The 26,652-nt window shown below is 36.7% G+C and overlaps 2 protein-coding genes across 5 annotated transcripts in view; one reads left to right on the top strand and one right to left on the bottom strand.

The window, feature by feature from the left end:
- The first annotated feature begins 1,186 nt into the window (after positions 1–1,186).
- LOC126911011 (protein tumorous imaginal discs, mitochondrial-like) lies at positions 1,187–8,098 on the top strand. 4 transcript variants are annotated; one of them, XM_050695746.1, is made up of 11 exons: positions 1,189–1,390; positions 1,568–1,779; positions 1,947–2,180; positions 2,585–2,753; positions 3,076–3,170; positions 3,378–3,539; positions 3,749–3,820; positions 4,126–4,233; positions 4,589–4,694; positions 6,505–6,559; positions 7,220–7,364. In XM_050695746.1, the coding sequence occupies exons 1-10, from the start codon at positions 1,222–1,224 to the stop codon at positions 6,528–6,530; spliced, it is 1,353 nt and encodes a 450-aa protein (XP_050551703.1). In that variant the 5' UTR covers positions 1,189–1,221; the 3' UTR covers positions 6,531–6,559; positions 7,220–7,364. The 4 variants fall into 4 exon arrangements, with proteins under 4 accessions (XP_050551701.1, XP_050551703.1, XP_050551704.1 ...); XM_050695744.1 differs by lacking the exons at positions 6,505–6,559; positions 7,220–7,364 and adding an exon at positions 4,933–5,864 and having other exon boundaries at positions 1,187–1,390; XM_050695747.1 differs by lacking the exon at positions 7,220–7,364 and having other exon boundaries at positions 6,505–6,563.
- Positions 8,090–26,652, bottom strand: part of LOC126911013 (uncharacterized) — a 43,982-nt gene continuing 25,419 nt past the window's right edge. Inside the window, exons 4-9 of the mRNA XM_050695749.1 lie at positions 17,270–17,435; positions 16,725–16,814; positions 15,957–16,076; positions 10,474–10,547; positions 9,713–9,871; positions 8,090–8,880 (exon numbers count right to left, since the gene is read on the bottom strand). Of these exons, the coding sequence (XP_050551706.1) occupies positions 8,734–8,880; positions 9,713–9,871; positions 10,474–10,547; positions 15,957–16,076; positions 16,725–16,814; positions 17,270–17,435 (756 nt within the window). The 3' untranslated portion in view covers positions 8,090–8,733. The remainder of the gene's footprint in view (positions 8,881–9,712; positions 9,872–10,473; positions 10,548–15,956; positions 16,077–16,724; positions 16,815–17,269; positions 17,436–26,652) is intronic.

The following is a 26,652-nucleotide window of genomic DNA, read 5'->3' on the forward strand; positions in this document are numbered from 1 at the left end:
AGCATAACGACATTTTTTAACTTAACTATAGTTAAAACATACATTTGGTAGGATTTATAATTTTCATGTAGCAATATTAGTAAAAAAAGGTACCCTACTATGGTGTTTTCATATTATGTAAATTTCCCTATTTTATGCTAAAATGCCATCAGGACCCAAAACAAAATAATTTAATCGTAAAGTTAAGAAAATTGAGACCGCGTTCTTTTACACAGGAAATCATGAGATTGATGCCAGAAATTTTATTTTACTGTCCTGCTTGCCTGCGTGACCTTTACTACAGAACTTTTTTGCTCCACTGGCCGTTGGCTCTCCAAGTTATGTGCCCTGCCTACTACCACTTTAACTAGTCACGCTAGTCAGCTTGACTATATCGGGGACTTTTGTTTGCAGATTTCTTTATCCTTGACTCGATCTCGCAATGGTTCTCCAGGCTTAGCCCTCTTTGCGATGGGCGACCTCGAGCTTCATTATAAAAAGGAAATAGCTGCTGGATGCAGGCCTCTTCCAAATGGCCAATCTGGAAGTCATTGAAGGGAGGGGGCATCTTCTGGCTTATATGATCATGATGATAATGATGATGAAATGTCCTACAAGTAGATAGGTATTTCAAGAATCAAGTTAAACAAGTACCAATGGAGTCGGGAGACGCGGTAATAATGTAGCTTTTGCTTAAATTGATTCAGATCCTAATTTTCATTAGTAGGTTAGTAGGTATGTGATACGTATGTTCATGTAGTTTATTATACTTATACGTGTATCCACTTGTATTTACCATGTTGAATAAAAAACACAAAAAATATACCGTTAGAATCGATTCAGTAGTAACATAATTATACTGTAGGATCATATCCACAACAGATTGACAAAACTGCTTGTATTAATCCATTTGAGTGTACCTATGCTTATTGCTTTTATATATCTCCGTGGTTTAAAAGATAGACAGATAGGAGTGGAAGGAGGGTAGGGAGGCCTTTGCTCTGCATTAGGATGATCATGGCTGAATACTAAAACTAAACTAAAACCCACTATATTTTTAGTTTCAATTCCCGTGAGATTTGCAGGTTAAAAATTCCTTTTCGGTTTATTAAACTTTTGTTATTCGTTGCGTTTTGTACCGATAAAGACAGTTTGGGGTTGTTTACCTCAAATAGTGCAACACTGGCAGTTCAATCAATTTCTTAATCTGTCAATGTCTCAGTCTGTCATTTATTTTTCAAGATGGCTCCAAATCGGAGTGTTTTAGGATTTTTGAACCCAAAAACTATTAGTACGGTTTTCACCAATAGTATTGTAAAAACTCCATATCGTTATTTGCACGGATGTAACAACTGTGACAAATTTTTAGGCGGTCACGCTGTATCTGCAGCTTCCTTAGCACGTAAAAATTGTAAGTTTTACATGCTTTCATTACATCACCGGTGATTATTTATTTCGTGTTCGATAGGCATTAATATAAGGAACACATTTTTTACTAGATCATCTCAATAAGTTATGTAGTTTGTGTTATCAATTTATGATCCACTTTGACATTTCGTGAAACATAACCTCACTTCATATTTCTCAGATAATATCGGTGCTAGACATCGATTTATTCACACGACGAACCATTTAAGTGCTCGAGCTGACTACTACAAGGTTCTCGGTGTCGCTAAGAATGCTTCTGCTAAGGACATCAAGAAGGCATACTACCAGTTAGCCAAAAAGTATCATCCTGATGCGAATAAGTCTGATCCAGAAGCTTCCAAGAAGTTCCAAGAAGTATCTGAAGCTTATGAGGTAAGGGAAACATTACAAATTATATTTTACACTTGAGAAATTTATTTATAATTCATGATCATGATTTGTCCATTTATTGTGATAATACCATTTGAAGGTCTACTTATCATTGGTTCAATAAAAAGTGTTTACAATAAAGAGTTCTGATATAACTGTGTGTATTACAGATACTGTCTGATGAGAACAAGCGTAAACAATATGACACATTTGGAACTACTGCGGATGACATGGGTATGGGTGGTGGGCCTACAGGAGCTGATGGTTTCACCCACCAATGGCAGTACAAGTCCACCATAGACCCTGAAGAGTTGTTCCGGAAGATATTTGGTGATGCTGGCTTCAAGAGTGAGGCTTTCAGTGACTTTGCTGAGTCTAAGTTTGGATTTGGGGCTGCACAAGAGGTAAAATATCTATACATTTCTTTTTATTTGACTTTATTCTGTCAATACAGTAATGCTAAGTAAAATAGCTTTGCTTATTGTCTTATGATTGCCTTATTATCTTCTTTAACTATATCTTCTTAGAAGTAGCATTTTTATGACAAACTTGACCTGTAATTTTATTATAACTTTCGTGAGACATACTAAATTAATTATTATGTTATTGGCTTACTCTAGCATGGCTTGAAACTAGTTGAATTCCTTATCAAATAGTTATGTGAGCAAGCCAATAACATAAAAATTTCATTTGACCTGTGTGGCTTTGGGTGATAAAGTTAAAGATTTGTCTCTATTGTTTTTATATCATTGTAGCTAATATTTGTCAATAATTATTTTATTTAACTTTTTTTCATTTCACCTTTCAGGTTGTAGTGAACCTCCGTTTCACAGAAGCGGCGCGAGGCGTGACTAAAGACATTAATGTGAATGTGGTAGACACATGTACCAAGTGCCAGGGCTCCCGCTGTGAGCCTGGTACTAAAGCCATTAAGTGTACTTACTGCAATGGCACCGGAATGGAGACATTCTCTCGAGGTGAGTCCTATAAGATTTTCGAGGTAGGATACTATCAAATTATAAGTCTCATCTACATTTTATTCTAAGAAAAGTTGGATAATACTGAACCATAAGATTCACCATCAACTTATTAGCTATATACAGTGAACACCCACTATTCACCATTTGTGTTTAACGCTCTTATGTAATAGCGGGCGAGCCTATTGCTATATACTGGGTATAATTCCAGACTTACTGAGAGATTTCGTCCAGACGTCTGATTCGTACTTGTAACCACTCAACCAACAAGGCTTATAATGCTTTATAATGATGTTTCTAAAATATTGTTATTGATTCTCAGGTCCATTTGTGATGCGCTCCACTTGCCGACACTGCCATGGAACTCGAATGCTCATCAAGTTCCCTTGCGTCGAGTGTGAGGGGAAAGGACAGTCGGTATGTATCTTACTGTTCATGTCTGAGCTAAGATCAACTAAAGATTTATCATCTGACTTTAGTTTTGTGTTGGCAGCATGTGTCTAATAGTGTTATTGGATTTTCAACTTTATTGTCTTCTAAGTTGAAGATATATTATAAAACAATTCAGAATAAGGTCTATCTGTAATAAGTTGTGGAGCTTTTTTCAAAATCTTTGCATTTCAGGTCCAACGCAAGAAAGTGAAAGTCCCAGTGCCGGCTGGAGTAGAAGACGGACAGACGGTCCGTATGGCGGTCGGCAACAACAATGAGATATTTGTCACCTTCAAGGTGGAGAAGTCCAATTACTTCCACAGAGACGGGCCTGATGTACACACTGATTGTACTGTGAGTATTACTGAGATAATGAGTGACAAGTACCCTTAGTACAAGTTTAAGCGAGAGTGCATTCGACACTCTGATTGGTTGGTTAATTTGCGCTGACCAATCAGATCGCCGAACGCGCTCTCATTTCCTTATGGTTTAACGTATAGCAATTTCATACTAAGAATAGAATTTTGAAGTTGATAATTTTTAATAATATTTATTGTTTACAGATTTCCGTGGCTCAAGCCTTGTTAGGAGGAACGGTCAGAATACAAGGATTATATGAAGACCATACCTTGCAGGTTTGTATTCTCTTCCGATTAAGCCTCGGTGGCAAAAGAAATATACTTTCCTATAGCTCCTGGCTCTACTGGGAACAGCGTCCTATACGCCAAAAAGCACACACGTATATCTGCTTATAGTCGGGAGAGACTGATTGCAAATGAAAATTACAAATACATCTTTCATCTCTACAACAACTATCTACAACGCGCCTAACACTTTGTTCATAGTCGGTGACAGATCGCAAATGAGCACAGAGAAGAAAAAAAAATACATCTTTCATAATATTCATTTATTTTCTTTAATTAACAATTTGTACTTCCAGATAATGCCATGTACGTCTTCACACACCACCATCAGACTGTCACGGAAAGGCATGAAGAGAGTCAGCCAACATGGTTATGGCGATCACTATGTGCATATCAAAATACAGGTTAGTAAACAATATATTAACCCATTGAGTGTCTTATGCGTCACAGTCGCCACAGCGCGTAAGACTAGCACATTTGCTATTTGCAAAAGAGATTATTTATTGGTAAATCTCTCGATTTTCGCATATAAACCGAAATAAACTCAAATTACATTGTGATTTATATCCCGCAAGCGTTTTTAACCGCTCAAGAATCTGTTCCAAATTATTTGCTCTGTACTTTATAATTTGTAGCAAATTGCAGTTTTTGCTCAATCGCGGGATAAAAGAGCTATATTACCTTTGACACACACTCTGCGGCCAAAGTAACAGTGTGAATTGGAATTTTTGTATTTGAAATAAATTATTTTGTCTACAGGTACCAAAATCGCTGTCGAGCAAACAGAAGGCGCTTATGTACGCGTACGCCGAACTAGAAGAGGACACTCCCGGACAAATACACGGCGTCTCCCTCGACAGAGATGGTAAGAAATAACTGAGAAGCTTAACTACGACACATACTTAAATATAAGTGTAGAGATATGTATAGAAGACTGCTCCTTATTGATGTTAAGATTGTACCAAAGCCAGTAGGAAATAGGCTAATTTACTTTCTATAAATGTGTACCAATATGTACCCTAATTCATCCGCTATAAAGCCGAAAATTCGACAGTAGATGATACTTGAAATGTATAGAAAAAAATACCAACTTTATTTTACAGAAAAGGCAAAAACTAGCAGTGATACAGGGGGCGGTAAATCAGAAAGTTCGGGAACGTTTAAAGGGGGTGAACACATTCACCAAGCGAATCGCGATAACGACGATTATGAGCGACATAATTCGAAAGCATGGACGTTTCTAGAAAGTTTGGGTGACGCTTATAAGACTAATAAGATGTATTTTGTGACTGGTTTCGTAATGGCAGTGTTTGTCAGTATATTTGTGATGATGCATGATCCTTTAGATCGGTATGGTGCTCATAAGTATATGGAGAGTTTAGATAACTTGCCGACTCGAGACATGGATACGCCTTATGGCTATCAGAGAGCGATCCAACGTCAGAGGGAACAACATCCCGAACTTTATCAGAATTTGAAGGAGGCATGAGTGTGTGATGGATTTGAATGTGATATTTGTATGGATAGATAGATACCTTTTATCTATGATTAGGTCTTGCAGATTTGTTGATTCAAAACGACTTATGAGAATAATAGATTCATTACAGAAACTGCAGGTTAGTTTCATTTGAAACTAATAAATAATGTACTCGTTAGAAAAAGCTTTGTTTTTCTAAAGATAAATATTACTTACATTGCTTTGCGAGCTACATTTAACATTAAACCTTAAGACACAGTACTTACAGTCACTTTTCAAACTAGTTTTTAAACAGTCCATTATAAATTAGCAATGAATTTGTTTTTATACATTGTTCTTATGTGATAAGCACACCAATGTAGACATTGAATATTATATTTAAAATATATGTAAACATAATTGTATGTATAGTTATTTATTGAAGAGATTTTTATGAAAGAGTTGTGCATGGTTCGAAAGGGCTTAGTTATAATGGTTATAGTATGATGGTTATACATTAGTTTCAATGATTGTAAATATTTCTAGTCTGTTTCATGAATACACGGAAATTTCAATTTATATGTTGTTTCATTTCGAACCTTTGACCCTTTACCATCATGCTATAATCAACATTTTTGAAGTGGTATGATAAATTACCAGGCCCAACTAAAGACAGTATTTAAAATTATCTATGCCGTATCAGGTACATTTAATGATTACTTAAACTATTTTTTAGTGACGATTCTGTTCCGAAAATAATTGCTAAGGACTGGATTAAGTCCATTAAATTACTGAGTACGGTAGTAAGTGCTTAAGATCAATTTTGTACCGTAGGTACTAGTTGCTTGACCTAAATCTTTACATATTAGATTTTTTTTGGTAATAGCAATAGTAGTAGATTTTCTTTTCCAACGATTAAAGGGAAGGGTCAAATATTAGCAATTGGTGTTAACTCACTTTCTAATGTCCGATTGATCCGATATTTGGTATACACTCTTAATCTTGATGACCGTTTAACATAAAAAATATTTATATCATCATCATCATCGTATCAGCCAAAGGATGTCCACTGCTTAACATATTAATATGTATGACTTGTATTCTACGGTCTTCAACCCACCTGGCTGGTGTGTAGATAATTGGTCTTATGTAGAAGAGGCTCATAGTCCAGTTGATGTTGACATTGGATGAATTACTGCAGACATTAATTATTTTCCAGGAGCTATACGAGAGAAAGAGAAATAATGAGTATACAAACCTATTACTTCTTGTAGGTAATATCATATAATTGAGAATTTTATATAGGTATAGTAAAGTCAGTAGAAAATAATTTGTAGCGAAATAGTTTGTGGTTGTTCCCATGAAGCAAAGACAAAGAGGAGATTTCATAACTGGATTTCCCTTTAACACAATGTTTGAGACTACGGGGAGTGCGGGACGTGACAAACCGCAACAATCTCTATTTTCCATATAGCGGTCCCATACTACAAAAATGTACCACTTTCTAAGACCTTATAACCTATTTACACCTTTTTACTTATAATATCATTGGGCAGAGCCGTTTTTTTGTGTCACAGTGCACAATCACATTTTGATCTCTTTGTACTTGCTTCATGGTTGTTCCCCTATGTAATTAATAAAGTATTATATTTAACGTAAATCGATAATCTTAGTTAACTTTTGAAAGCAGGATTTATTATAAACTGTCGTGTGTTGTGTTTACTGTATATACTTTTGATTTATTTGACCAACGTAATCCTTATTTGTGTAGATGATGATGACAATCAAAATTTAATGTATGTTACAAGGACCTACTAAACGCTTGACATGTCTTGTAACCAATTTTTCTATTATGAAAATACTATTCATTCCTATATGTTTTCCAAAATGTTCCTCTATCAGCATCACTTAAGGTTCATTTTCCCAATTTCCAGGTAAAAAAGTGTCGATATCCGAGCCTCTTGACATGGTGGATGCTGTGAAAGAAGCTCTTAAGGAAAAGAAGTCCATTGAAGGTACTCCCACTGAGGAAGAATTGGTTGAGGAATCTAAGAGAAGCAAGGCGTAGATAGCTGTGCCTATTTAGTACTATATTTATGCCGATTTTTTGGTGAAAGGATGTTTATTATGTTGTTTTTAACCTATGAAATGGTGGATTTTGTCTTGTAATATTTATTGAAAATGACAATATTTTGATGAAGTTTAAACGTTGTAACTCAAGTTTGAGCATTAACTGGTATCCTTTTGACTGCCTGATAGAAAGCTTTTGCAGACAAATTCTCTGCTAGCGCCGGTCGCATTTGCATCTGAGTAATACTCTTAAAATGATTAATTTATTGACGAGATCTTTTTATCTAGCACATTTGAAAGGGTGGAAATTAGGAGCCATTTCAGTCTTTATTTAGTCGTTGATATGTTCTAGAATACTAATAAAAGGTAGCTCGCAATAAACATACGAAGCAAATAACTATCCTTTCATCATCGAATGCGGCAAAGCCTCATAGAAACATGTTCCAAAAGTTAGATAATAAAAAATCCCACTTCTCTGTTTATTATATATTTTGTTAATGTATTTGAAATTACCAAATGTAAGTACTCTAAACACATTTGTATGATTTACTTTCTTTACTGTGATACATTGTTGAATGGATAACATTTCGCGCTACTATTGAAATTAAATATAAATATTTCGATGTCTGAAAATCCACGTTTTATTCGATATTTTACAAAGTAATTGTAATCAAAGAAGCTGTACATAGCCGTTGACTAGTGTGTAGGAAATGGTAGGTAAATAAAATATAACAAATTATTTATTGTGTTGTTTTATTCTAGTATACACATACATTGACTGTGATAACTAAACTTAACAGCCTCACATGACATTACAAGAAAAAAACCCTTTTTGTGCTTACTAAATGGTTCTAATGACGTTATCATTAGAACTTGAGAATTTTAATTAGTTCATTCGTGATCATAGCGCTTGTAACAGTGCCGAAATATTGGAAACTCATAGACATAAACATGGTAAATATCCCTTTTCGAGTTCTAACGATTGTGTTAGCTATAACATCTTCGTAGCATAACTACATAGCACACCTCTGGTGGAAAAACACCCACATTTACTAGTGTGTCGTGGTCTTTAAAAACATCAAGCTTTACTATAATTTTATTGTAACTTTCGTGAGACATACTAAATTAATTATTATGTTATCGGCTTACTCACGTATTTGTTTGACGAGGAACTCGACTAGTTTCAAGCCATGCTAGAGTCTCATATTCATGAGCAGCATTCCGCGACACATGACGCGGCGATTGTCGCGTTACTACTCTACTAGCTTTATTAGTTGCAATTTTGTTCTTTGACTGTACATAAGCTTCGGTTACCGTTCACCATTAGACTGTCCTCAACTTGCAGTATTAAAAATACCTATGTACTTATGTGTCTACTTCATTTGCTGTCATAGAGTCTGTACTTCTCAGTCATGCATTTGAAAGCGGCGCTGCTGTGTCGCCGCAATGCTGCCAGCCCGCACGAGAGCAGCAACATCGCTCCTTCCACGTAACACCCGTATAGAATACGGACGTGGCCGCTTACCTGTTGACATAATTGTTGTTTTTTTAATTTGGTTTATTCTAGATTTAATTTTGTTTTTGGAATAAAGTGTTATTGTATTTGGTGGGACTGAAGGAGCAGATATAATATATGAAGAACAGATAATAAAATAAAAAATAATAATAATAAAAATATACATCATATAAATATATGAAGGATTGCAGTATTAAGGCCCTCATGGAACGATGGCTTATCTAAGTTGTGCTCTGTAGTTTCTACCTATCCTACCCTCATTCCCATGAGCCATAGTCCCCTATGGCTTTTGTACTATTTGCTATAGAGAAGACTCAGGCGAAAGATCGCCTGGAGTGTGGTCTCCATTGCTATAGGATCTTTCGAAAAAAGTGATTTCCATTCCATAAGACGTTTACTACAAGAATGAAGCGAAGTGAAGTGACTGGCCCATCGCCACTTCAGCATTCCTATATTGTCACCCCTTAGTAGACAGGAATGATAATTGGCAAAAAAATAAATAATTCGAAAGTCTCACCTTTATAAACATACGTCTGATTGGTGTACATAGAGACATTTAATGATTACTTAAATTATTCCTTAGTAATGATATGATTTTGTTCCGAAAATAATTGCTGTAGACTGGGTTAAGTAACCATTAAATGACTCTGAGTACGGCACCTAATCTTATGTAGCATTTACGTAGTGAAATTCCAACAAAATTAAATTAAATTCCAACGTTTTTCTATTAACCCGTTGTCTGTCGGAACGCAGATCTACGCGAGACACAATGTGTTTTCTATTGTGTCTTATATACCGACATACAAGTGGTTAAAAGCATCTGCATAAACCATACACTTACGTGTTCCAATCCGCCGCTAGTGGTGAACTCTAGCGGGAACAAGGCGATGTCTAGCGAAGTTCTACCGCGCGCCAGACCGAAGGCTGCCGCGCCAAATATGTAGTATAGTATTGCCATAAGCGGCACGCTGCGACACGCTACAAACACGCTGAGGCAACGCTGTAATGGTAAATAGTATTTTAATGAATAAATAAGTTTGGAAAAAAGTGTAGGTAATTTCTAACAATGCAATTTACTTAGTTTTCATTCCGCTTATAGTTCTTTTTTTATAAAAAAACCTTGCCCCACACTAGGTTTTTCTCCTGTGTCGTGGGTGCGTTTACAAACATACAAGTTCACATACACATGGCACCCAGACCCGAAACAACAATTTGTGGATCACACAAAGAATTGCTCCGTGCGGGAATCGAACTCCCTACACGTTGCGTGGCAGCCGGTTACCTAGCCTCCGCGCATGCAGTCAAATGTATTTTCATTTCAGCATGCAGTGTGCAACACCACTCTCCCGCCTGCAATTAAATGCTCATGCAGCAGAGGTGCAACACAAAACATACACACGACATGCAACAAACCACTCGACATATGTTTCGCTCCTCCACGGAGCATCTTCAGGAGGTGTTGACTCAGCGGCTCCTGCAGCTCAATTGGAGTAGAATGAAAACTATAGGTAGGTATTGTTAGTGTAGCATAGATTTCCGTAAATTAACGCCTGATTCTATTCTATATACTTAACATGTTCAAAACGTAATGTTCGCACTCACCAATATTTTCAAACGAATGGTGATTACATTTGGTGTCTTCAGCACATCAGAGTTTCTACTGCAGTTTGGGCTTTCTGAAATAATCACGTTGTTCAGATTTAAGAAGTATTTGTAGTAATACCAAAGTCAAAGTTAAATCATTTATTAGGTACTTTTGTAACGTCAACAAAGAAAGTAATAAACAATAGTCTGTCAGTCTATCTGTCAGTGAAACTAGGTGGTCTTGAAGCTAGGTGATCTTTTGAAAACGTATTAAATAATATTGGAAATCGTTAGAAAAAGCAAAATAAGGTTTCCCCCTCGATATCAAAGAAATGAAAAGGTCTCATGTAATAGGCGGAGGGGGAAAGGAAAAAAACCATGTAAAACTTAGTATAAAAATGATAGTATAACCACGGAATCGCTTGAAAACTGCTGTAATTATCGCGAAGTGCGGCGCGGGCTGGAAGTGCTGGTAATTTACTTAATGCTTTGTTTAATTACTACTGGACTAGTTCCTCGTGTTGCATTAAGCGATTTTGTTTGAGAGTCTACCTTAGTACCTACCTTTTTTTGAGGGGGGGAAATTGTCCAATCATTTCTCCAGCCTTCGTCGAGGCTAGAAGGAGTGTCAGACTCTTACTAACTAAAAACCACTTCGTTCCTACTCCTACTTTTCAAGCCGGAGCTCCGGTAAACCTGCTAGGTAGTCCGCAGCTTCAGATCAGGCATAAGCTCTTCCTGTATTACTTAGTAGTGGGAATATGAACCTCAATATGTCTTGTAGTCTGGTTATGGAATGGCGGTATGTGGGTGTTCAATGTAAGTGGCGTAGCGGGTACAGTGTGGCGACACATGACAGATGTCACACATAGAAGATCGACGAACAAATCATCGGATGACGCCACAAATCCTACATCGCTCATGTGCAGTTTACATGCGAACAACAATAAACATGGTTCCCAACGAACGAAACGCAACAGAAAGCCCGCCAGACACGATCACCTCCGCTGGTCGGAGGTTCCTCCTTTTCTTAGAGCATTTTACTCTCTGGTCCCTTAAACAGTTAACCCAATTAGGACTGTCATTCAATGCAAACAGCCAATCAAATCTTTTCTCTTTATAATAGTAAATAGGTACCTAGTTACCTATTAATTAGGTACCCTGTTAAATATATGTAACAAAATAATATTATGTACTACCAATAGTGTCATCTGGTGTATTAGTTCTAAACTAATTATGTATGTAGACCTATCAATTGTTAAACTCCTTATGTGATAAGTAAAACTCCTTGTATATTGTTTATTATAAAAAACGTCAGTTGGTTGCAAACCGTTTATAGCGTTTTATTAGGTTATGGACCCAGATACGAAATAAAATTATATTTTCACGAACTTTTAACTTCGGTATGTTTACTAAGTAATTAGTCGACATTTTAAACTGACCAGCTATGTTAGCCAGCTATTTGAAACGGCAGAAACAGAAACTGAAAGGAACTGGTTTTGAAATTAACGACCAATGGATGGGATCGCTCATGTTAGTTGGATTACCGGAGAAGTTCGTCCGTAGTTCAGGACGCTATAAAGACAAAAGTGTTGGATATGAGTTTTGCAGTTAAGTCGGAAGGTGCATTCATCGCTGAAAAAAGCATCATATATATGGCGGCGGTTACAGAATTCAACAATCACGTAGCAGCGGAAACGGAAACCGAAAATTCGTTGACGAGCACTGTCAGTGGTGGTGTTGGTAGCGCTGGTAGTAGCCATAGTGATACAACAACAATTCCGGCGCAAGTACTCATATATTATGTCAAGAATTTTTTGTCAGAATGTTTGTTATCAACTCAAGATTAAGGAGATTGTTGAATGCTCAGGAGACTCTTACAGATTAAACAATGTTTTGTAACATGTGTCTAACCTCACCAGGAATTTACTATCAGTGAGTAGAAGATGAATTTATTCAACATGGTTGTTTGATTTATAACTCACAGAATGATTGTATTGGCGAGCTAAAACTGGAGAATGGTGATACAGATTAAGACTGTGAAGAGTGAGCAAGTGTTGACAGCTGCAGTAAAAGTATTGAATAATACTTGGCATAGACGTTTCGGTGTAAGTTTTGATGAGAAGTGCGGCTCTAACAAAGCCAGTTGCACAGTTTGTTGCGAAAGGAAACAAACTAGGTTACCATTCCCTCAAAGTGTAAGCAAAAGTCATGAAGTCCTAGAACTGATTCACTCTGATATGTGAACCAATGGAGAATATGTCACTAGATAAAGCCAGATATTACCTATTGTTTATAGATGACTTTAGCAGTATGTACACAGCTTATTTTCTGAGATGGAAAATTATTTGAGGAAATGTGGTATAGTTCATCAGAAAGAAACAGTTATACACCAGAGCAATATGGAGTAAGTGAAAGGTACAACAGATTGAGTTGAGAAAACTCGTTGTTTCCTATTCGATGCTCAGTTTGAGAAATGTCTATGGGCAGAGCCTGTAAACACAGTCAACAGCAGGTATTAAAGAGAATACAACTCTTTATGAATTATGGACGGGCAGAAAGCCAAAGTTGCAAATATTTGGCAGTCCAGTTATGGTCCAAGTAAAAAAGAAAAACAAAAAATGAGATAAGAAAGCGAAGAAGAAGTTCCTAGTTGGATATTGTGAAAATATCAAGGGCTATCTTTTGTGAAGGTGAAGTACATTATAGAGTCGGGCTTGCGACTAAGGGATTTACCCAGTTAATGAGACTTTTTCACCAGTTTTACCAGAGTTTTGTTAAATAATATTATGTTTTTTAAAACAGATTATAATATTGTTTTTAAAGAGAATTTAGATTATTTTGTTAGGTCAGGGTGTTAAATATATGTAACAAAATAATATTATGTACTACCAATAGTGTCATCTGGTGTATTAGTTCTAAACTAATTATGTATGTAGACCTATCAATTGTTAAACTCCTTATGTGATAAGTAAAACTCCTTGTATATTGTTTATTATAAAAAACGTCAGTTGATTGCAAACCATTTATAGCGTTTTATTATACCCTTTTTCCTTGGAACTTTTAACGCAAGGTTTCTGTTAATTATCTTTTCGATTCAGGTATTTGATACAATTAATATTACTGATGTATGTATGTACCGTACATACATCAGTAATATTTGTAGGTACCTATCTACGTAAATAATTATTAGAAGTTTACCTAACTTTGACTACAGGGTTGCCTTAACATTTAAAGAAGAAGAAGTTATTGTTATTGTCTCAGTCTGTTTGAAATATACCTAATTAGAAAAGCTCGTCATTGAAGTCTGGTAGTCGAGGTCTTTAAAAGTAATTGACACGGAAAAGGTCTTCAAACGAGCAGCTTGACATTTAAGTAGAAGAGACACATTAAAGGTACGCGTCCACTGATCCGCATCGTACGGACCGCATCATCAGCAATGCCTACATGCGATGCGTGCTGATGACGTCATACGGAATGCGTGCGTTGCGTACGATGCGGATCTGTAGTCCCTTACCTTAAAGTTCCTATCCTTCTACACATTATACAGGAGTATACTGTGTAGAAGCTTATTACCTACTAAACAAATTAACGCTCTCTATTACCTGTTCTGTGTTGTTACACATTAGTTAGCTCAACCATCAAACATAGGCATGCCAGATCATACAAACGTAATCTACCTATGCCCATACATTCAGCAGCTCAATTCCCAACCATTCTGTTTTTGTTTTCTCTGACGAAAACAACCAATTCACTTCGCGTAAACAAACTAACTCTAATTCTACGGCTCGTAAGCAAATTTAACGATCCGTAGTTTATTGGAATGCGCCGATAGTCTGCAATGAATAAACGGCGCGAGGAACACGTATACAGAGTGATTAAATATTTACCCACGACCGATATTCGAGTACATTAGCGAATGCTACTCGTACGCGTTCGTATGCTTGTAATGAGTACCTCTATAGACCTATACATTGAGTGGCCGATGTGGACTCATGGCAAATAACTGATAAACGCTACAATTCATTGCACAAAGGGGAATATATTCAACGCAGAGAGCGTTCTTGTTTTTCGCTATAAAGTTTAATTTATGGAATTGGTGGAATTTTTGGTTTTAAGTGTGGAAGAGCAACGATAAGTGTGGGTGAACCATAATAAGCGTGGGAGAGCCATATGGTAGAGAATGGGCCGGCTCAATCGGAGTGATACCACGGCCCCACAGAAAACTGACGTGAAACGACGCTTGCGTTGTGTGAGTGAGGTTACCGGAGGTCCAATTACCCCGCCTTAATCTTTCCAATTGCCGATTTTCCAACAACCCTTAAATTTCATATCCCCAAAAGGCCGATAACACACTTGTAATGTCTCTAGTGTCTCTGGTGTCCATGGACGGCGGTGATTGCTTACCATACACAAAGATACCAACCAATAAAACGTCCACAAAGTTTTTTTTTACACCAGTGTTTTGAAGCCAAGTTCAAATTCCACAGATTCAAACTCACGGGCTAAACCTAGTTTAGTAATATTACAAGTGTCCGGTCTCCCAGCGGTCCACAGATCAACGACATCAGATACACGCTGATGTATCGCCACTGCTTTCTACCTACCGGTCATAAGACTAGGACACGATAAAAGATCTAAGGACGAAGGACAGGTTTTAATGTCTAGTAAATATAGGTACCGTACCTCATTTTGGGCAACTATATTGTGAAAAGTGTGTACCTAAGTCTGCCGTCTATGGCATTTTTGTTGATATAAAATAAAAAGTTTTATTATATAAGAAACGTATCGTGAGACATACTAAATTAACTAAAAATCATGGTTGACTTCCGTACATTCAAGGAGAAAATCTTTACTAGTTTCGAGTCACAGAGGAACTCTTCATCATGAGCAGCGTGCGCAGACGTCGACGCTAGGACGAAAAGTAGTGGAGCTTTTCTCCATTAATGTACGTGAGTAAACCGGGATTTTTAGTTAATGTTACAAACGATTTTAATGTCGAGTTCAATTTGTTATGAATAAGAATTCAAAGCGAATGCAATAAAATTTATTTTAATCGAAGTTGTACTTCGTTACATGTTCTGTGTTATGCAAGCTGTGAGATATGATATTTAGCCATATAATGGGAGCTGTCATCTCTGATAGGTTTATGCTTGTACCGCAGCAGTTCCGGATGTTTATGAATTTGTTTTGGTTTTAACCAAACTCAAAAAAAGGAGGTTCTTAGTTTGACCTGTGTGTATAGTTACATGTTTTGTGAGATTATCTCGTGGTTGGCTGATCCGATTTTGATGCGGATTACAGCATAGTATTTTTTAGACTTGGAGAAGGATTTAGGGATATTACCTGACAAACCTACAAAAAAAATAGAGGCGGTTTTTAGTCAGTGAGAGTTTGACACTTTCTCTCGCTACGCTTAAGGAAGGAGAAATAATGGAATCAGTTTTCCCCCTAAAAAAAGAAATATTGAACTGAAAATAAACGTAGGTAGAAAAACATACCTGTATTACAGTGAGAATTAGTCCGCTCTATGGAAAAAGGTCGTTGACCTCGGGTCTTGAGTCTTAGCTTCTTAAAATAAATTTCTGTATGTACGATGAGGCACAAACTGGCGTTCAGCACTGGAACAAGAAACTGTGTGCTGTAGGAACATTATTACAGTAGGATAAGGTTGAATATCTATTGATTGTATTATATTGATATGTATTGTTGGTACTCGTATATGTAGATCCACTTTGTACAATTTGTATTATAAGTGCCATATAATACACATGGAGAAGATTTCCGAAAGATTCAAAAGAAAACCAGTAATACTTTGCTCGATGCGGGAATCAAACCCAATACCCCTTTCCTGGCAGTCGCACTTGAGACTACTCGGCCAACGAGACAGTCAAAGCATAATTTTATATATTAAAAAAGCAGGACTATAATGCCAAGAAAAAAGAACAAGTTAGTTATCTTAAGCCATTTATTATTAATCCTACCGAGGATCAGTCTTTAAGTAAAATCCGTTCCATTTTAGATAAAAACAGCTCTTAATTAGTTTTGAATAAATAATCAAGGAACTTACTCAGGTCTGCCTTAATAATAGCCCGAAGTCTGGAATTATGTCCAGTATATGGCACTAGTCTCACCCCCTATTACATGGGACTTATAACACAAATGATGAAAAGTTGTCTGTTGTATACCGGCATTACGTGCCGTAATGTGCACCTCTGCCTACCCTTTCTTGGATAAAAAGCCGTTGTATTTATATTATAATAACTTACTCAGGTACAGATGGGTAGGTACTGCGAAGACGGCGTATATCAGCGCGGAACTCCTTCCCCACGTAGTTTGGGGCACCGGGGCGCCGAACCCTGGATATTAGCATATTTTATTATCATTTGAATAATTACGAACATGTTTAGATAAAGAGGTGGTACTTTCTCGCGGCTGTATTGTTTATACAAGACTTGCTGTGTTATGATTTTGATATAGGAAACGCAGGGGGACTTTAGTTGATCCGGAGCTGCGGAATACCTAGTGGGTTTACCGAGGCTCCGGCTCGAAAAGCAGGAGTGGTTTTTAGTCAGTAAGAGCCACTCTTTCTCGCTTCGCCCAAGGCGAGAGAAGTTATTGGATAATTTTACCCCCTTAAAAAGGGTGTAAATCACACAAGGCTGTTAGAGACATTTGAAAATTTTCGCTTTCATAAAAAGGTGCGTTAAGTTTCCCGCCGCCATAAAAAAGTAATGAATATAAAGTTTGTAAAAACTGACAGTTATAAAATTAAACATTATGTAAATCCACCCTGACAAAGTCACACAAGTACCTAAAGCGGTCATCACATAGATGCTGAAGAGGAAAGTTCCAGAAAGATCCCAGAACTGTCCAGTCTGGAGGTGAGCTCCTTGGTTGACGGCATTCGTGGTGAGCTGTCTCACATCCTGCACCCGACGCTCTATTGCAGTCCTCCATTTTGGAGATAGAGGGGTTATCTGGAAACACAAGAGTCGCTGTAAACATGAGGTTGTATGACACCAATGTTCTGATCTGGAGCTGCGGACTACCTAGCCGTTTTACCGGGGCTCCGGCTAGAAAAGCAGGATTAGGAACGGGGTGGTTTTAGTCAGTAAAAGTCTGACACTCCCTCTCGCCTGTTCCAAGGCAGTAGAAGTGTTTGGATGATTTTCCCCCCTTAAAAAAATATAGGAAAGTTCTCCGACATCGTGGTGATGTGTTTATATTTCCGCACGAAACAATTATTATCTAAAAATTACAGTTTACTCACGTAATTATGTGGAGGCAAAGCTCTACTAGGTAGTTTTGAATCACAAAAGGACTCTTCCTCATGAGCAGCGTGCGCAGACGCGTCGATGTAAACTGCGCAACGTCGGCGTCGCTGCGTTACGTGTGGATACCGTTATTTTTACTATATTTAGGAGGTCTCATGATAGTTAATAAAAAAAAGACTAGACTGTAGAGTAAACATAAAACGAGGATGTGGAGCAGACATGTCGTTAAGACAATGAAGGTTTATCAACCATATTCATGTTATATTGCGATTAGACACTATTTATTGTTCCATACTCTCTGCCTAACCCCATAGGAGACAGACGTGAGTTTATGTAACGGATTAAATTTTCTGCGTCTAAGAAACGGTCAATCATCTACACACTCAACCTTGTAAACCAAAGCTTTACCTAAAAGGAGGCTATTTGTAACTCGAGCCCCAATCTACGTATTATGCGAAGCCAATATCACAATAGAGGCATATAATAACGACATGGGTAAGCATAAATTGATGGATAACGGATAAATTACACAAATCCGATACCGGTATAATGGAAGCGGATTCTGATTAATTGCCTGGACGCCATCTTGGGCGAACAAATTTAATTCAAGTAAGTACGAGCGGTTTTCTGCCCCATTAGGTGTACTCATTGCCCTGTTTGCTAAGTTGGTAGTACCGATTTTCTATAACACTGCGTACTCGATCTTGGTACAGTTTGTTGCAAAATTAATAGGGCAGCTTGATTAGAAATATTAAATACGTATCTGGATAATTTGACGGGTGATATTTCCATTTCCATACCCTGTGTACACCTCTATTGCATGATGACATGATTTGTTTAATTTTGGGGACAGTTAAAATGTATTATAGAAGTTTGTGTTTTTATATCAAAGTCAAAATCATTTATTTCAATGAGACCAGTATCGTTAGTACAAGTTAGCTGAACGCGATTTCGATTCGTTTTCGTTGAACGTAAAACAAACTCATACTAAGGGTACATAAGGGCATTTTTTAACGTCAAAGTAAGTACTGATATGTTAATAATGTCTGTCTGTCGGTCAGCCCTCTAGTGAAGCAATTTGATCGTTCCAAAGTGTAGATTCCTATGGAGAAGTACGACCAAGAAACTTCATGTGTTACTATTAATGGATCTTCATTACATCATATCGAACTTAATTCCAAAAAGGCATAGCTTTACTAACAATACTACTAAGCAAAACAAGGTAACTATCTGAAAAATTACTGGTTAGTCAACGTTCAATTATTCGTTCGGGTGAAAACAGGCTTGCTATAGTTATATAACCAGGATTTTATTACTTGCTACAGCTAATTAAGGTCATGTGGGTACAGTTACGTACATTGTTTGTTAGTACTACCGATCCTTACGTTGAGAAAATTTGCTCACTTTTTCCAGTTTAATAATAATGAGCAGTACAAACAATCATAAGTCTGTTATGTTACTGGACAGTTGGCAAATTCAGAACCAGAGGTGTGAAAACGAACCGAAAATCTGGACAACGTAACAAGTTACCGGGGCTCCGGCTCAAAGCAGGAGAAGGAATGTGGTTTTTAGTCAGTAACAGTCTGACACTCCCTTTCGGATTAACCAAGGCGAGAGAAGTCATGTAGGTATGTATGTAAATAATGAACTTAATTTTTGATGTTTATATTTGATATAATTAATAAATTATTGTATATGTATACTTGTACTAGAACTCTTCGGGGACTAGCAGGTGTGGCATTTCTACCAAAAAGTATAATAAACTATCAGATGTTATAACCAACTGTGAGACACAAGACTTGGCTCAACGTACATATAATTTCATTATATCTTTAACAAATTGAATAGAAAAAAAACAAACCAAATAATAATTGTAAATAGTTTCAATTTTTTATTTGAACAATTGTTTATTCCAATTGTAATTCTTATCGCGTATGAAACCTATTTGGGTGGAATATATTTTGAAATTACTTTATGTGTAGTTCGAGAGCTAGGGCTTGGTTCTCAATCGTTAACACATTATTATACCATGGAATATTTTAAATATATAATATGGGTCATTTTTACTGAAGACATTCACCATGTTTTTTGAAAAAACCAACGGCCAAAATTGTTTACCATTTATATTTAAAAATCACATTTATTGTTCGAAAATAAGACAGTTCATGTCCCTGAGACGCAAAGAACTTCATTGTCTCGCTATTTTTATGGTTGTATTTAATGTGGATCATGGTTGACAAGATTTGCAGAGGCTTTCGAAGGTTAAAGTTGACTTATCCTAAGAAAAGTCGACTCTATACAAAGGCTTAGATCAGCTCAGTTTTTATACATACCTATCATTTTCTATTTCTATAAGATTATATCTGCATTTGTCAAGTTACAGGTTAATATTTTTGTTTTTCGAATTAAACTGTATTTTATTTACATAACGTATTTTATTTTATTCTTTATTTCTATAAGTGGAAACCTGTAATTGGCTTCATGTAGCTAAGCTTGTTGTTAAGTAAATTGCTAAATCAGATATTGATTGCTCTAAAATAAATAAATATTATCTTCTGTTGGCACCTCTTCTACTACAACCGCGGCATTAAACGCTTGGAGACAAAGCTAGTTATTTGTTTTCTTTTGGTTGCACGAACGAAGGCGACGTGGACGGATCGTGCCACTAATTGCTACGTCGCTATTATGATACCAAATTGGATTACTTACCAAGAATATCTCCAGTTATAAATGAGAAAGTGAGACTCTTTTTGTCGTTGTTCTGTTGTTCTTGTGATGAACGGGTAAGACATTGACTTTTTATGTGTATCTTAGTTATGATAGGTATGAGAAGTGTAGTTTTTGTTTAAAGTGGTTTTGCTAATGAAAATATAGTCGGTATAGTATTGTTTTAGTTACGATGCTCAAGGTTAGTTAGTGTTTTTTATATTTCGATTTTTTTATATGGCCGGTAAACGAGCTGACGAATCATCTGATGGTAAGCAATCATCGCCGCTTACAACACCACAGGCTTTACAAATGTGTTGCCGGACTTTTGTGGATTAGGAATTTAAGGATTGTTGGGGAATCGGGGATTGGTAAGATTGGGAAAGAGGTCAAATTCGGACTCCGGTAACCTCACTCACACAACGCAAGCGTTGTTTCACGTCGGTTCTCTGTGAGGCCGTGTCCGTATCAGTCCGGTCGAGCCAACCCATTCGTGCTGAAGCATGCGTCTTATGGTTTATTTTACTATAATTAAAATTATCAATTGTAGACGGGGAGTCAAAATAGGCTGGCCTTCTCTTATTATGTGCAAATAAAAATATAACCTATTAATACGTATTCAAAATGATTAGTGAATACTTTACGGCTCCAACCAATCTTTTCAGAAAATCGAAAGTAAATAGAAAACCTACACCTTTCTGGAGTAAGCTAAAAAAAGGTCTAATAAAAAATTTTAGTAGGGTTGTCGATAAAAACAGGGCCGAGTCTTTGCTAATTAATTTGCGGGTATTTCATTACGGGTAAAGTGTAGCCTTTGTTTTAATGGCGGCCATGTTTTCTCGCTAGCCTCGGTACACACAGCCTCGAGAATGCAATTAGAAAACGTTATCATTTTCTGTCTGAGCTAACCTTTAGTAAATTGAATCGAATATTTTATTTCCCGCTCTGTTGGCATGCTTTTTTTGTTTGTTATTTTCTAGATTCGTAGGGGTATCTTTCAAAGGATGCCTTTTTTGTTTTATTGTGGAAGCTTTAAAGTAAAAATTTTTATTAATTTTTGTTGTGTGTTCATATTTTAAGTCTTTTAGCTTTGTCTATAATAGTTTTTCACGTTTGTCGTTTGTTGGTTCACAAACGTTTTTATATGAACAAGAGAAATTTTATTATTACTTTCGTGAAACAAACTCACTACGCGGCGTATTCCAGTAGCAGCGCGATAAGGGCCGTGTGTCGCGGAATGCAGCTCATAAATATGAGCTTGTAGCATGCCTTGAAAGTAGCCGAGATCCTCGTCAAATAGTTATATAATTATTAAAAAGATAAATGTTTTTGAGGTGGATTTTGAATAGTATATTTAAACAAATTTTTTGACCAATTACATTACAAACATCATCAATTGGTATAGCGATCGACACAGGATTTAACTAACACTCTCAATTCTCAAATCCAAATATCGTCATAACTAACAAGATTACACAAAAAATATGTCATTTTAACTATGTGCCAATAATCTTGCTCGGTCTTGTACTTTACTAGTTCGAGTGCCGAGTCATTAGGTAGGCGTTGTCAAGTGCACTATATGCTAGTACCGGTCCTTAGAGTGGGCGTGGGCACGGGCTTACATCTAAGGCCATAGCACTTTACAGCGTGGGCATACGAGTGGGGTATAATGCTAATAAATGATCTAAAACTGCGTGTATTGACAGGTCATTTGTTTAGACTGCTTGCTTATAGAAGGGTGAAAAAGATATTAGTCAAAGTCCCGTATCACGTACCACGTATAAAGGCCACACTTTTTTGTTGAATATAGATTTTGGTTTGCAAAATTCTGCTTGCATTCAAACAGTACTTAGTATCGGACCTTTAAGGCGTAAGACCGTAAGTCCTTTAAAGCTTTTTGGGGAGAAATACTAGAGAGTGTAAGATTTTTCCCTCGCTACAATCACCCCAGTGGTTCAGCACCTTCAGCACCAATAAGGGACACCTAGTCCTCTAATTAGACCTGCTCCGAATTCTCTTTGGTGCAACGCACATCCCTCGGAAGACGAGTATCTTCCACAAGTTAGTCTGTTGGTATCGGATCTAGAGTATAATTATAGCATTTGAAGTAATGATACTAGGTATCAACAGAAATTAATAATGGGTTCCCTATCGACAGCATGGTAACCGTCTGGTTACCATGACAATAGACTTATAGAGCACCAGATGATCCTCTATTTTTGATTAAAATACAAAATTTCAATATCCCCATCACAACCTTCAAAAATAAATCCCTTAACCTCTTGCCCAAAGGCTTTTACCGTAACATAAGTCACGACATATATAAAATAGGGCTGTCCCAAGTTTTGACATCGCCTTCCTATAACTTTCAAGGTTGTCACTGTCCAAAAGGTGGACATATTAATAGTCAATATTCTGACTAAATTTGATAAGGGTCGAAAAATTTGAGCAAGGTTCGGCGTCAACTGATTTTATTATCATATAAGATGGCTCCTAGAAATCCGGTTGGTCATTGGAAGGTCACGTTTTGGTGATAACATTTCACCCGGATATATCAAAGGTTATATACTACACGTATTCGATGAAAGAGCTGTTTGCATAAAATATTTTGTGGGTAAATGATACTTGGCTGTTTACTTTGTGCCTATTTCACCTTTTAGTCGAGTTATTTAAGTTGAACGGATTAATTTCTATGATCGTTCATTTTGTGACATACATTTTTTTTTTATATAGGTGTATTTGGTGACTCGACATTTGGTCGCTTTCTCGCCTGGTGATGAAGTGATGTTGCGACCTACGATGCAGCACGTCTGCCCATCAGCAACCAATTCACTCGAGCCTTGAAGACACACAGAAGACTCAACGTAAACATGCATTACCTCACGCCTGTCTCCCATGGGGGTAGGCAGAAACAATGGAACACCAATTGCTAAGAATCTTACATACTTCTTTCGCTTTATCAACAGTCAATCAATCTTTTCACGCATGTTCGTCAGTCATTTTGTGATTGAAAACTGAAACTGTTCTGACTTATAGTAATGATAATTGACAACAGTAGTTAAATGTTTAAAATATTATAGTTATGAAGAAATAGCTCCTCTTTTGATATTCAAAGTAGCACTTCCGTGCGGTTTCACATCTCGTCCCCTTTTAGAGTGCTTTTCCACTAGAGATGTGCTATGTAGCTATGCTACGATGATGTAATAGCTAAGCTGTGATACTATGTGACCGTTTCTACTAATACTAAGATATGTAGCTGTGCGAGGAAGATGCGCTAGTCGAGTATTTACTATGTATCAATAGTACGCATGCACGCACGCATCCGTTTCCACTAGTGCTATGCTATGTGTACCAATGAATATGATTGGTGGAACGCATAGCAGCACCCATAGCACCCACAGCAGCGTAGCATAGCACATATCTGGTGTATCTATAAACCTTTGTAAGTGATCAAAATATGTTACAAATTATTTAAAATATAAACTGGAAACTCTATTTCTCTGCAATTAAGAATCTAATTTAAATGACAGTAAAATCTTATTATTTATACTACCTATTATTTCGGAATAAGACAGTTAATCTTCTGCAACAATAACACAGAAATAATAAAAGATTTTCTCCGAAGATACTCGTAAGACACAATACCTAGTAAAATCACGTTGAAGATTTATTTAGCAAAATTCTGAGAATATTTATTAGAGCCAAACCAGTGGTTTGGATAATAGGTTTGTCTCATTGTTTGAACTTTGTATAATTTAATTGGAAGGACCTTTGGTCTATTGCAGAGGTGCCCAACCTTTTCTTGGTAAAATACCAATTTTATTATAATTTTCATGAGACATACTAAATTAATTCATGAGCAGCATTCCGCGACACACGAGGCGGCGACTGTTACGCTGTTACTTCTTTCTAAATATGAGCAACTAGCATAGCTTGAAACTAGTCGAGTTCTTCGGAAAACAGTTACGTGAGTAAGCCAATAGCATAATAAAATTAAGGACCACTTTTATAACTTTCTAGGTGGTGGGGTAGGGACTACTTTTACGTCTTCACACTACCTATTTTTCTCCTGCCCAGTCTCTTTTAACATGATTTTATTTTAGACTTCAACCGTGAATATTAGCAATAAGTGTTATTTAGTGTTTCTTTTATTCATTTTGCATACCATAATATATTGTCTTCTGCGGACCACCGCTTGGGAACCACTATTCCAGTGGTTTCAAACGGATGATTATTCTTGTATTTGATCGGAGACATGATAGCAGTTTCCTTGAATATTGATTATGATAAGTTTGAAGTACTTTTGGAATTCTATTTCAATTAGAAGTGTGTATTCGTAATTAATTTTGGCTTTGTAAATAGAAGTTCGTCGACCCTTGAGAATACGGTAGAGGCTATTGTTTGAAGAACTTTTGTTTGTGAAACAAATGTGTATTAATACTGTTTTATTTTTGTGATTTTTTTCTGCCTTGTTGTTTCAATAATTATATTGTTTGATTGACATTTTAAACTTTGCCTTACTCTAGGCTTTTCTTCTGTATCGTAGGTGCGTTTACAACCATACAAGTTCACATGCATATGACACCCAAACCCGAAACAATTTGTGGATCATACAAACAGTTACTCTGCGTGGGAATCGAAACTGCTATACGTTGCGATGCAGTCGGTTGCTCTGCCAACCGTGCAGTCCAATTTATTTTTCACGTCCAACATAACGATTTTATGGTATGAGATTTGTGTTTGGAGATAGTTAGGAGGCTGGACCATTCTCTAGCCTTTATCACTATGAAGGCTACATTTTGTTCCAAGGCAAAGAGCTTAAAACTTTATAATAGACATGACCTTTGCGGTTTGTCTAGAAACACTGAAATTTTGTCGCCACAAAAACATGTTGTTGCAAAACTTGTGTAGTTTAAAAAAAATCTTTCTAACTAGAGCCAAACGTACACATAACATAGAAGGATACCCTAGTGAGGTTAACATATATTTTTTTTTTATAAAACTTAACATTGTTTGTAACAGTACAGTGTCGTAGTTAGCTAGGGACTGTTGTTATATGAACATTCAGGTCGTTGTTACCGCTAGACACTACTGAATATAACTGTTTATAGTATAATTAGACAAGTTGGCTCATTGTGGTTCTCTGTATGTACTGGGTCACTACTATAGAGTCTGAGGGTTTTTTGAGCGGGGAAAATCATTTAATGAATTGTCCGTCCTTGAGTGAGGCGAGAGGGGGCGTCGGACCTATTTTACTGACTACGTACGTAGTGTAAGGGTTTGACATTCGGTTCATATTAAACAACGTCAAAATATTCATAGTAAATTACCGGTATTTTATAATTTGCACACCATATTTATAGTCCATGAAAGACAAAGTTTAATGTTAAAGTCGGACAAACAAGCAGCGAGGGCCGACCGACATGATCTAACTACCCCCTCAGTAATCACGCTAACACATCGAAAATAACAAGCAACTTAACACAATTTCCTTATAATGACAAAAGTATATTATATAGACCACGATATAGACAAAAAGAAAAGAAAAGACCCAACATATGAGAAACAAACAATGGAAACTTAACGAGATCAAACCTTGAAAATACCAACCACTTGTTACATTGAAATAGCTACTCATTGTATATTTTATAACCAATACAATGCTACAAGTGAGAAAACACGCCACGAACGTAAGCTCATTGCTACGTAGCCGCGTAACCGCGTAGCGTCGTAACTCCGTAGTACCGTAGCACTGCTACGACGTAGCACTACCATTTGCTTTACTTTATTTACCCGAGCTTGCTTATTAAGTTTAATATGACGTAACTTAGTGTTGTAGGTGCAAGAAATAAGTCTGTCATGTCTGTTTTATATCAAAGAAAGTAAGGGAATATTCTTTTTGTCTTTCTTTAGTGAATTAGATTAAGATGTGTTACTTGAAACTGGTTTTCTCGCTCGCTCGTTAAAGTGACCGTACTGTGAACGAAATGTTGGGTTTTATTTCTGAGTCCAGCTGTTACTAGGATTTAACTAGATTTTGTAACAATGTACCGTATAACTAGATTGTGTAACTTGACATTTTGTAATGTAATGAATGTAGGTCGAATTCAGTGAGAAAAATTTTACGTTTTACAAATGGTATCTGAAATATAAGTTTAATACGTTTACTGAATACTATTCAAGACTGAATATAGTCGTGTCTATACAAAATATT

The sequence above is a fragment of the Spodoptera frugiperda genome, chromosome 9 (genome assembly GCF_023101765.2).
Source record: "Spodoptera frugiperda isolate SF20-4 chromosome 9, AGI-APGP_CSIRO_Sfru_2.0, whole genome shotgun sequence".
Taxonomy (NCBI): domain Eukaryota; kingdom Metazoa; phylum Arthropoda; class Insecta; order Lepidoptera; family Noctuidae; genus Spodoptera; species Spodoptera frugiperda.

Bases quoted from the DNA above. Each gene is read 5' to 3' on its own strand.
- LOC126911011 (XM_050695744.1), top strand. From the start codon at position 1,222: ATGGCTCCAAATCGGAGTGTTTTAGGATTTTTGAACCCAAAAACTATT. The intron at 3,821-4,125 runs GTTTGTATTCTC...TTGTACTTCCAG, and splicing joins ATGAAGACCATACCTTGCAG to ATAATGCCATGTACGTCTTC. The intron at 4,695-4,932 runs GTAAGAAATAAC...TTTATTTTACAG, and splicing joins CGTCTCCCTCGACAGAGATG to AAAAGGCAAAAACTAGCAGT.